At 54.6% G+C, this 10,948-nt stretch overlaps 1 protein-coding gene across 1 annotated transcript; it reads right to left on the bottom strand.

The window, feature by feature from the left end:
* Positions 1 to 959: 959 nt before the first annotated feature.
* Positions 960 to 10,455, bottom strand: ABHD6 (abhydrolase domain containing 6, acylglycerol lipase). Its single transcript, XM_010128319.2, has 8 exons — positions 10,312 to 10,455; positions 7,006 to 7,162; positions 6,478 to 6,591; positions 6,127 to 6,259; positions 4,799 to 4,956; positions 3,889 to 3,943; positions 3,327 to 3,427; positions 960 to 2,794 (listed from the first exon to the last, which is right to left on the bottom strand). The coding sequence occupies exons 1-8, from the start codon at positions 10,428 to 10,430 to the stop codon at positions 2,618 to 2,620; spliced, it is 1,014 nt and encodes a 337-aa protein (XP_010126621.1). The 5' UTR covers positions 10,431 to 10,455; the 3' UTR covers positions 960 to 2,617.
* Between the last annotated feature and the right edge of the window lie 493 nt (positions 10,456 to 10,948).

The raw sequence follows: 10,948 nt of genomic DNA, 5'->3' as shown, positions 1-10,948 counted from the left end.
CCCAGCAGGAAATGAGGGTTATTGGGAATAGGAGCCGTGTTATCGGGTGTGGTTTCAGGTGCGTTTCCAGGTGCAGGCAGCTGCCCTCCCTGCCTCTCCTCAATGGGCTCAGCTGCTGCTCAGGTGGGCTTGGGCAGGGGCAGGGGCACGGGCACAGCAAGGGTGAGCAGTAGCTGCCCTCGGCCATGCAACTGAGGTGAGCAGGGCCAGCACCCAGAACCACCCCCCACCCCAAACAGACCAGGGGGTTTTTATTACTGAGCCGTGAGAGGCTGTGGTGCATACTGCAGATGCCCCAAACCACCCCAGCCCCTGCCCAGAGGCAAAAGGCCCCTCCCATGCCCCTGCGCTGCCATAATTTACAGGTTTCCTGTAGCCACCATCACCTCCATCCCTGCGTTACTGCAGCAGCATGGCCGGGATGCCACGGCAGGGGGACAAGGTGCCAGAAGGATGCTCCCCAGCCTTCCCTGCAGCTCCTTCATCACACCAAGCAGCTGCCGGGCCTCAACAGCCCCCTGGGGAAGGCAGAAATGTACATACTTTTGCTGAAATATTGATGTAACACTATTCCTAGCATGCTGTATGAATGACAAGCAAGACTTGTAACTACAGCTAAAAATCAGTATTTAACACACTTCCATTCTGAAGAGGAATCTGCTCTTAAAACTTAACTCCCCTGCCCCGTGGGGTTTTATTTTTCTTCTTGATTGTTTAGGACACCTCCTTTTCAGAAAAAGAAAAAAAGCAAAACTCTTGTTGTCTTTGAAGAGATGAGACTTGAGCTTGCCCAGTCTTCATCATCTCTCTTGACATTATCAAATATTTCTTGAGGCAAAACCTGTATCTCCCAGAAACATGGGGAGGAAAGAAGCAGCAGAGCAAGTCCCCTGTCCCGTGTGCCATCCCACACCACAGCCCCCTTCATCCCCAAGGAAAAATAATAATTGCACGGTGGGCTCTTTGAACCACTGGATTTTAATAGCCATATAAATCCTGTGCATACAGCAATCTGTGGTGTATGAGAAACCATATAGATACCCAACAACTTCTGTCTTTTACTACATAAAACTATCAGCAATTTTTTTTTTAATCAACTCCTGTAGTAGAAACAATAACCAAGCCATTAACACCAAATTGCTAATTTTCCTAAAAGAACAGTGTTTCTTCTCTTAAAAAGAGCAGAGAAGCTGATGGGGAGTTTCAGATGTATGTACAGATCGGGGTGCGTCGGAAAGACGGGGAGAAGATGGCTGTCAGCACCCGGTGCCACCCCACGAGGAGGCCTGGGGGTGACGGCCACCCGCTGCTTTGCCTTCAGGAGGACCACGTGCTGCCTTGCCCCCCAGCAGCCGTGGGTCCTGCCGAGACCAGGACCAGCCCTCTCGCCTTGGGACACACGGTGAAGGACTGCAGCTGGGGAGGTGCAGGATCCGTCCCCATCCATCTCCTTGCAGGCTGCAAAGCGTAGCTCGTCTGCATTGCCTGTTTCTATTTATAATTTCACTTGGCCAGGAGTTATAATCCACTGAGAGGGCGCACAAGGACACCGTACGTTTCCACGCCGCCACGCACAGCCTCGCAGGTTCTGTCCCCCTTCTCGCCACCCAGCCAGCCCAGGAACCCGCACGCCCGGGCTATTTGCAGATACAGCTCCTACCCCTCACGCCTGGTTTCGGTGATGCTGGCATTCACAGAATTCATGGAATTCATTAAGAAAATCATTATTTACAGCAACATGTTCAGCAGTGTACGTAGTAGAAGAGCTGAGACAAGAGTTCACCCGAGCTTGCTGACTCGCACCCTGCCCACAGGCTTATTGCTGACTCAGGCTCAGGGACCACATGGCCCCAGGCGGTTTCCATCCCTCCTGTTCACGCTGTCTGCACCCCGAGTTTTCACTCACTATGTTCACCCTCAGGGGAACCATCCCCTGGGCGAGGCGGGCTGTGCACGGACGCCGTACCCCGGGCAATGTTAAGGCATTACATATACACAGGAGCTGTTCGGGGATTTTAAAAAAACCCACTCAAAGTGTAAACATTTTTGCACATACAGTCATTGGACTTCCACGCATGAAATTTTCTGTTGTTTTCTGCATAAATCACGAGTTAACGAGCTATACAAAGAGCACTCGAGCAGACGCCTGGAGCACTGGGGTTCTCTTACAGCACGGCAGCATGCAACGCGACGGACTCTAATAGTAGAAATATTGTAAGTCTCAGTCCAGGACGCTTCCTCCTTCCTACGTTTCTTACACAGTTTAGGTAAAGGTCATTAACAACTACGTGCCGGTAACTCGGGTAAGACGGGCGGCTGCGTAAGGAGCTTCAGCACACTGCATGGCTAGTGCTTGGTGATTTCGGCTCGTTCCTACTTTATCTCTAAGTAGAAAAGGGAGAGATTTTGCTTCTGTTCCTGTATCTATGGAGGTCACTCAATGACCCCTAGGTCGCTGTGCCGGTGGTGCTATAGGTTTAGGTATCAGTTATTCTGCCTTCCTCAGGGACTTTGGCACATTCACCCCGATTCGTACAAGATCCCTGAGAACTTATCAAAAGCTGCAGTACTTTACAATTTAAAAGACCCGGCGTGGGCGCTCGGCTCCCCGCCACGCTCACGCCTGCTTCTTGTTGTTGCCCATGCTGTGCAGCAGCGCCAGGAACTCCAGGATGAGGTTGGCCGTCTTGCGGGGCCGCTCCACCACCACCGAGTGCCCACAGTTCTCCAGGATGTACACGTGGCAGTCCGGGATAGCGCTTGCTAAAACACTGGCGCCAGAAACATCCAGGACCTGGAGGGCAGGGAAAAAACCAGTCACTCCCACAGGCAGAGCTGGGTTTTGCTGGGCACCACAGAAACCCTATTGAAGCTGCTTGTGCAAGTCCAAGCGAGATGCTGAGCATGGATGCAGACACAATCCTTGTGATGCCAGCCCTGTCCCGCAGTTCCCGCGCCTGGGGATGGGACAGGGAGGCTGCATGATGCCAGTCTCAGCATGTGGCAGGAAACTCTCTTCGATGCTTTTTGGCTGCTGGCTCAGTGCAAAGGGGTCATTGCAAGCAAACGCTTGCAGTTTCGCATTTACAGGGCCCTTTACACGCCTGCAGCTTGCCTCTTTCCCCCTCCACTCCTCCCTCCGTATCCAGCGCTACAAAGCCCCATGCCTTTGCCTCGCCCTGAGCAGCACATCTCTCCCCAGCTGCCAGGACAACTCTCTTTGCTGGCACTTTATTCCTCTTCCCAGCACATGCCATGCCCCTACGAGTGGATGCAGGCAGAGATGGAGTCATGGTCACATGGGAGAGGTGGAGGGAGCCACGTACCTGGTCCTGCTTTCCCCAGATGACCTGCGTCGGCGCTTTGATCTTGCTCATGTTCTCGTGGAGAGAGTGCCTGGACTTTTCATTCACAATTTCTAAAAACACTGGTGGGGGCAAGAGGAAAGTCAGTCCCATGCAAGTGGGATGCTTTGGTTTCCCTTCTCGCAGGGGTCCCTGTGGCCAGCCCTGCCAGCGTCTCCTCGCTGGGACACCCAGGCAGGGGTGGTGGAGAGACCCCCGATGGGCTGTCCTTCCAAAGGCTGAGTCCTGCACCACCACCAAGCCCCTCTGCAGAGAGATCCTCCTCCAGCCCCGTGTCCTCGTAGCTATCAGTATTAATTAACCCAGGATAAGGGCAAAGCAGCAAACCTATCACCCGTGGGGGTGGCAGTGGGTTGCTACCTGTGGCCAAGATGCATCCCCAAATCTGTTCACGACATTGCCCCCTCCCATGCTCAGCAAGGCAGCAGGGGACAGATGGCAGCAGGGGACACGGGGCGGGGGACAGTTTCTATGGGGGTCCGTCTGGAAAGCCTGGTGAGAAGGGCTGCCACTGCACACTTACATTTCCGGTAAAAGTCATTGTGTGGGATGCGAACGTCGACGAGGCCCTGGAGGATCTGCAGGGAGAGCAGAGGAAAGCCGCTGGGGGGGGACCCACACCCTACACGGGGCTGAGGACGCCCGAGCGTGCCCACGAGCATGCCAGGCGGCTGCAACGCCTGCTCCACCCTGACGTGCCCTGCGCAGCCTGGCCCAGGCGTGAGCTCCGTCTTAAGCACGTCTGGCTGTCGTAACCGTGCTTAAGTAACATCTATTTCAGCAACAAGTATTTTTGTCTTTTAGGTTTGCATCATAAATTTCTCCCCCAGGCCAGCTATCCATAGCCAGCAGGCTGCCTGAGCCATGACTGTGCTTTTCTTCCTCCTTTTATTCTTCTGCCAGAAAAAAAAATAAAGGTCTTGGCATTAGCTTATATTTTTTTTCTTACTCTCCAATCTGCTCATCCCAGACTTCCTAAGGAAAGCCAGCTTAATGGCCAGCCCCTCGCCAAGCTGCTCTCGCCTGACAATGAGGCGACTGACATTTCCATTGCTTTTGCTTAAAAAGCAGCAAACAATCCCCCTCCAGGCTGGACAACAGCTGCCTTAGTTAGTTTTTTAATGCTTCCTGCCAGCCATATTAACTAAAAAACCCTTTGACATCCCAGCCCGCTGCCAAAGACCTTGTGGGAGGAGGAAATTCAGCAGGCACTGCCAGAGGGAGCTGGGAGAAGTGGGTTTGAAGGGAAAGAGCTGGAAAGGTGCTGGGAGTGGGGCCAGGGGTGTCCCACCTGGGCGAAGGTGGGGATGGCAGCACCAGCTCTGTTCCCAGCATCGCCTCGGCTGCCACCATGCAGGCTTGGGGAGAATCAAACCCGCTCCCCAGCTCCAAGCCCCCTTTCCCGGCTGCCACAGCCAGCCTGGGCTCCTCACCTGCTGCGGCACCTTGAAGCGAACGTAGGAGCAAAGCTTCAACATGTCCGCCATCTCCTCGGGCGTCGAGGGAATTAAAGGGATCCTGTCGATGCGTTCTGACTCTTGCAGTTCCCGGAGCTGCTTAATGAACTTGCTCTCAGTGGTACTTGGCAGGCCTGGGTCGAACGAGAAGGGGGGCACAAGCTAAAACCTGGATGAGACCCCCAACACCCCCAGCAACAGAGCATCGCTGTGCCAACCTCCCTCCTCCCTGCCTCTGGCCTCCCGCTTGCTCACTCCTTGGGGGGGGCGGGGAAGAGGGGGAGAAAAAAATCTGTACATGCAGCAACCTTAGCATGCAGCCAGAGATACCCCAGCCTCCCTCCTGCAGGGCTTGACACCACCGAGCCCCGAGAGCTTCCCTGCAGACGTGCATGAACGCTCTGGCAAAAACTGTCGCCCTTGTTTTTGTGTGGCCAGCGGATGGAAACGCCAATGCCCGCACCCAGCCTGCCACAGCTCACTGCTGGACAGAAAACTGCTGAAGCCCCATCTGCAGGCACCACTGCAGTGAAAATCCCCCGCAGCCCTACCCCAAACCTCTCTGCAGCCCCACGCAGAGGTTTCACGTCCAGAAACACCGGGGAGTCAGCCAGCACCTCTCCCAGAGCGGAGCGGGAGCCTCGCCGCCCCCAGAGCCCGGTAGCTAGGTAACATTCACTTTGCTTCGTTACTTATTTCTTATCTGGAAGACGCTTTCCTTGTGTGGGAGGGGGAAGGAGCTGCTATAACCACTGGGCTGCAGCAACCCGTGCCAACCCCCCCTGCCAATCCCCCGTGTCTCCTGCAGCAGGTCATGCCCAGGCTCCCCGAGCCCCCCGGCCAAGGGGGAACGGAGGGATGCTCAAAGCACCCAAAGCTGGGAGGAACAAGCTTGCCAGCTCCCAGACCCCCAGCCCTCTGTCCCTGGGGAGACGTTTCCCATTGCCACCTGGCTTCCCCCTCCAGACCGAGAGGCTACGGATGTGCCATGCGAAACGGCTGCCACCCCAAGGGGAAGTACATTTTCCTCCAGAGCAGGACCTGTCCCGTTTGCCCTAGTCCCAGCTGTAACCACGGCACAGCGGGGCAGACTCCAAAGCCCTGGAGAGAGAAGAGCAGTCAGGACAAGGCTGTGATTTCGTCCTGCACCCTGGAAGCGTGCTCATTCAGATTTTCAGACTGCACATACAAATTATTTCATAGTGCTTTCCACTGAAAGCCTGTTTTGCCTCCAGCACTGCTCTGGGCTTTTGCACCGGCTCCTGCTTGCCCTCTCCCCATCTCGCCCTCCCTGCGTTGCCCACCTGCAGGACAGATGAGGGTCAGGCTGCAAATGTCTTCTGGGTACTGAGCAGCATAGACGCCAGCAACATTTCCCCCCATGGAAGTGCCAACCAGATGAAAGGGCCTTCTGTTCAGCCTGATGCACTCCACGAACTGGCAGGGGAGCAGAAGGAGCATTGTTAGGAAGCAACGGCGTGGGGTCATTAGAGAAATTCAGCTCAAAAGCTTGAGGCTGGTGGCTCTGGCTGCCTGGGAAGGGAGGGAGCAGGACTGCACGAGGCAGGGCTCACGGGGCTTAACATCCCTCATATCCCTGCATCCCTCACACCCATGCATCCCTCTGCAGAGGGCATGCAGCCTTGGGGCGTTACCTGGTGTATTCTCTCAGCTTGTCCACTAATGGAGTAATCGTCCAAGACCGAGCGAGTCGTGCCCTCGTGCCCGGGCATGTCAACGCACACCAAGTGCAGGTTCTTCGGCAGGAACTGCAGAAACAAACCAGGGGCAGTTACGGCACAGGGGAACGGCTGTGAACTCCAGGGATGGAAACTGGTGACCATGTGTGGGAGAAGGGGGGATCGCTCTCCTCCTAGCAGCCCTCGGTTAACTCCTGCACCACAATAAGTCTGATGGATGAGGATGACATGATGAGAGAAACCATGGACAAGATGTGTTTCCCATGGAGGAAGCAGGCACATATTGCTCTCCCCTGCAGCTCTGCATGTCATAGACGTGAAAGGGATCCAACAAGCAACGAGCACAGAGCTGAGTTGGGTGTTTTCAGCATGTTACAGCAATCATCACATCCCACGCATGCAACTGTTGAGTCCCCACACCGCCCCTAAGCCCAGGACCATTGACTCTCACTAAGTAGCAAAATGATAGAAATGGAGTCCCACCTTGACTATCGACAGCCACATGTCTTTGTGGGCTGAGAACCCATGTAACATCAGGATGGACGGCCGGTATCCAGGTCTCCCTCTATAGGAATAACAAAACTGATAGTCATCGTAGTTTGCGTATCTAACCTGCATACCCAAGGCTCGGCGCCAGTACCTGGAAACAAGGAGAAAACACCAGTGAGTGAGGCAAGACCAGGGCCCAGCGGCAATGTAAGCCAGGGGACAGGTCCAAACTCAGCTGCAGATTTGCTAGTTTGCTAAGGCCAGTTAGGTTGGGCTCACACCGGTGCTGTCACAGCCTTAACTGTGAATAATTCTGAGCATCTGGTCCTCAGACGCAGACCCTGTGCTTACACGTGATCTCTTACACCTGTAGTACTGGTGGCTGCATTGCAGATGGCTCGTGGAGACACTCTGTTGTTAAAAGCTTCAAAAAAAGACCACAAATAACTAATTTGGCAATGGAAGTGAGCCAAAATAACAACTCCAAAGCTAAAAAAGACCTAAATGTTGCTATGAGGAGAGAGGCTCAAGAGAGGAAGGCAGCACACACGGCAAGGCAGCGTGCGGGACAGACAGGCCAAGGGAGGCATTTGTTCCAGGTGGGTAAGGAGGATCTGTCACAGGTTTGTTTGGGCACAACCTTCCAGCCCTGAAGCCATGGGACAATATCACCACACAGACAAGGACATCGATCCCAGCCAAAACAACCGTGTCCTCCAGGAGCACCACAGAGACCCAGTTACCATATGCCAACTAGGTGACCTCATGTGTTTACACACACGTGAAGGACTGGAGGGGACTATCCTTACACAGGCTCAAGCACCCTTGAAGATACCAGATTAACCCCCAGAAAACCCAGGTGGTTCCTCTGAAAGCAAGACGGCAGACAGCTCCTGCCAGCACAGGCTCACAGCCTGCTCAAAGAGGATGCAGTGAAACTGCTGGCCAGAGGGACCTGGGCAGAGATTATCAGTGACACTTTGGACACATGATGTAGACGTGCAGTCCAAGGCGGAGGAGCAGGCTCGCTTCACTGCATTTGTCCTACGTTCAGACGTAACCCTTGTCAGGACAACTGCTGGGCTACTCCTGATGGCCAAGATACCAGCAAATACTATTATACGTGATATCAGAATTTATTTGAGACACAAGAGCAAGGTCACCAGCACTGCTGGGCTGTCCTAGCTGTCTGCCCACTCAAAGCTTATGCATAGCGCAATCCTCTTTTAGCATAATCCCTTTTTGGAGGGAGTTAGCGGGGCTTAGGCAGCATCCTGGCTCTGTGCTGGTCCTACAAGGAGAGGTGAATTTCTCCCTGAATAAGTGTCTTAAGAGTCCTCGCCTCAAAGGCACCGGTGTAAACTACCAATGGGCAAGATGATAACATTTTTAGCAACTGATCCCGATGGATCAATTTGGCAGAAGGCAAAATAATCTGTGCAAAGCTGAACTGATCCCTTGCAAGGTGTTAACGCGCTTAGCGGCAGCGGCTAAACTGATTAACCCCTGGCAGCAGAGCGTGCAGAGCAGGCCGGCCGTGGGGCCAGGGTCAGCGGGGCAGCCCCGGACATCATGGCGGGCGGGAAGGTGCATTAGTGGCAGGGGAGGGAGCCAGGCCGCCGGTGACCGGGGCTCGGCGTGACCCTTGGCTGAGGACACACAGAAAGGCAACGAGGAGGAGATCAGCGAGTGGTGGGAGCAGGGAGAAGGATCCCTGGAGACCTCCTGGGGACCTCCCAGGAGCGGTGCCAAAAAGTTGGAGCCACACGGGGCTGAAAGTGGGGGGCAAAGTGGCATGATGCCTGTCCCCTCCCCTGCCTCTACTGATGGGGAAACACAATGATTTCACCCCAAAAAAGGCCGACTCAGAAAGAAGCAAATAGGAAAGGAGGAGTAAAGAGTAAACCCATTCTTCTCACCTGCTGTTCCTAAGAAAATAAGTGCCCATGAAACACAGAGCATCGCAGTTACTCCTGCAAGATGCTGATGCTGCCAGAAACGTTGGGAGAGAGAGGGATGGGGCACCGACCCTTCAGAAGAAAACAGCCCTGCTCATCTCTGCTCACACGCTCCCTCCCTCAGCCAAACGCAGACCGACCTACCCGCAGTGCACTTTCACTCAGCCCCGAATTTGCAACCCCGAAGGACAAGGCAGCAGCATCTTCTCTACCTCCCTCTCAACCTGGCTCCGCAAAGCTGCCCGCATCAGCCCCTCACGCCTCCTTTGCCCTCTCCTGCCACCCCTGCCTCTCGCTCTCCGAAGGCTTTGCCCCGACCACACGTGGCAGCGTTTCTCCGGCCATCCTCCTCTGAACCTGAGCCCACCAGGGTCCTCCCTGGCTTCCACCAGCCGCTCATACATTCAAAGGAAAAAAAAAAAAAAAAACATATATCTTTTGACAGACAAACTTGGTACTGTCTGGACCTGCCCCAGGCCAGCAGCCCAGATGTCCCCAGGGGAGGAGGCTGTCATACCACTTGCTCTCCTTCACAGAGCCCTTGCAGGTCCTCACACAATGCACAACGGGAATGAATTCTCCCCTCATTCTCCTCCTCTCTCAGCCCCTAGATGCTGTGATTAAAGCGTTGCTAATAAATGTGCCATTAGAAATAGGCTTCATCACGCTGCCGAATCTGAGTGCTGGGGTGGGCCAACGTCCTCCTCTCACAGGAGGTCACGTTGGTTTGGAAAACCCCGTGAGCAAAACCGCAGGAGCCACCATCTGCCAGCAGCACGTGAGGGCAGCCGGCCCCAGCTTCTGAAGGGAGCGTTCTTCCAGCTTCCCCTGCAACAAACCCAGACAGGAAAGCCGACAGCGTGCTTATCGCAGATTTCCAGGGACAGCCGAGGACTGATGGGTGTAGTGCCTGCCTCCTGGTATCGGAAAGGATGAGAGGCAAGGGGTGAGGAAAAGCCTCACTCCATCTTCTCTGATGTTCCAGCCCAGAAGAAAAAGGGAGGATATTTTCTCCTCCTTGGGGGAAACAACCCAGAAACATTTGGAGACATCCCACAGCCAAGCTGAGGCTGCCTCGACAGACGTAAGTCTCAGCAGCAAACAAGCAATGAGAAAATGCCACTTTAAGCAGAGATGCTTAAAGCTACACACAGCTGGTATGCCTGTGGAAAACCCCACCTCACCTGCTCCTGTCGCCATCATGGGCAGGAACACCCACCCATGTCCACACCACCTTGCTGCCCAGCGGCTCTTCATGCACCTGGGTCTGTGCAAAGGTATAGGGACCAGCAGGAATTCCACCCCTGCACTAAAATCAGCCCAGCCAGGTTTGTGAACTCACCAGTAGTAGATGCGGATGAGCGCTGAGGGCCAGAGGAGGAAGGAGGCCACGAAGGCCAGGATGGGGATGGCCAGGGTGCCACCGGCAATGACAAACATGTTCAACACATCCAGGTCCATGCTGCTCGTCACTGCCCGGCCTCACCTGCCCGCATTTAGGGAAGGATCAGAAGTTAAACACCAGAAATTATGGCAAGTCGATGCTAAAGAAGATCTCTGCTGCCAGGGAGAGAGGAAACCCGTTCTGCGAGAGGCAAAGGATACCTCTCCAGAGAGTGGCAAAGTCTCTTTCAGTTTTAAAACTCAATTACTTCTTCTGGCTCCTTAATGGATCTAATTATTGCAATGTTATTCTCTCAGAAGAGCACATCTCAAGCGGGCAATGAGCTTGCCTAACAGGCCAGGGGTGATGCAGCCCTTGGGGTGCTTGGCAGATGGGGGAAGCACACACACCCCCCCCCCCTGCCCCCCCACTCCAAAAGGGTGCAGGCAGCCTTTCCCAACAATGGGTGCAGGCAGGCTCCACTTTGCTTTTTGGGGGCAGGCATGCAGCTCCGGCTCCCCTCCCCCTGCCCAATCCCAAATCCCCAGCACACAACCACTGACCTAGAATTGATGGCTTGAGCCCCGCTCTCATT

This window comes from Chlamydotis macqueenii, chromosome 10 (assembly GCF_036417535.1).
Source record: "Chlamydotis macqueenii isolate bChlMac1 chromosome 10, bChlMac1.mat, whole genome shotgun sequence".
NCBI lineage: Eukaryota > Metazoa > Chordata > Aves > Otidiformes > Otididae > Chlamydotis > Chlamydotis macqueenii.
The sequence above is the reverse complement of the archived record's forward strand: the minus strand, read 5'-3'. Positions and strand labels throughout refer to the sequence as shown.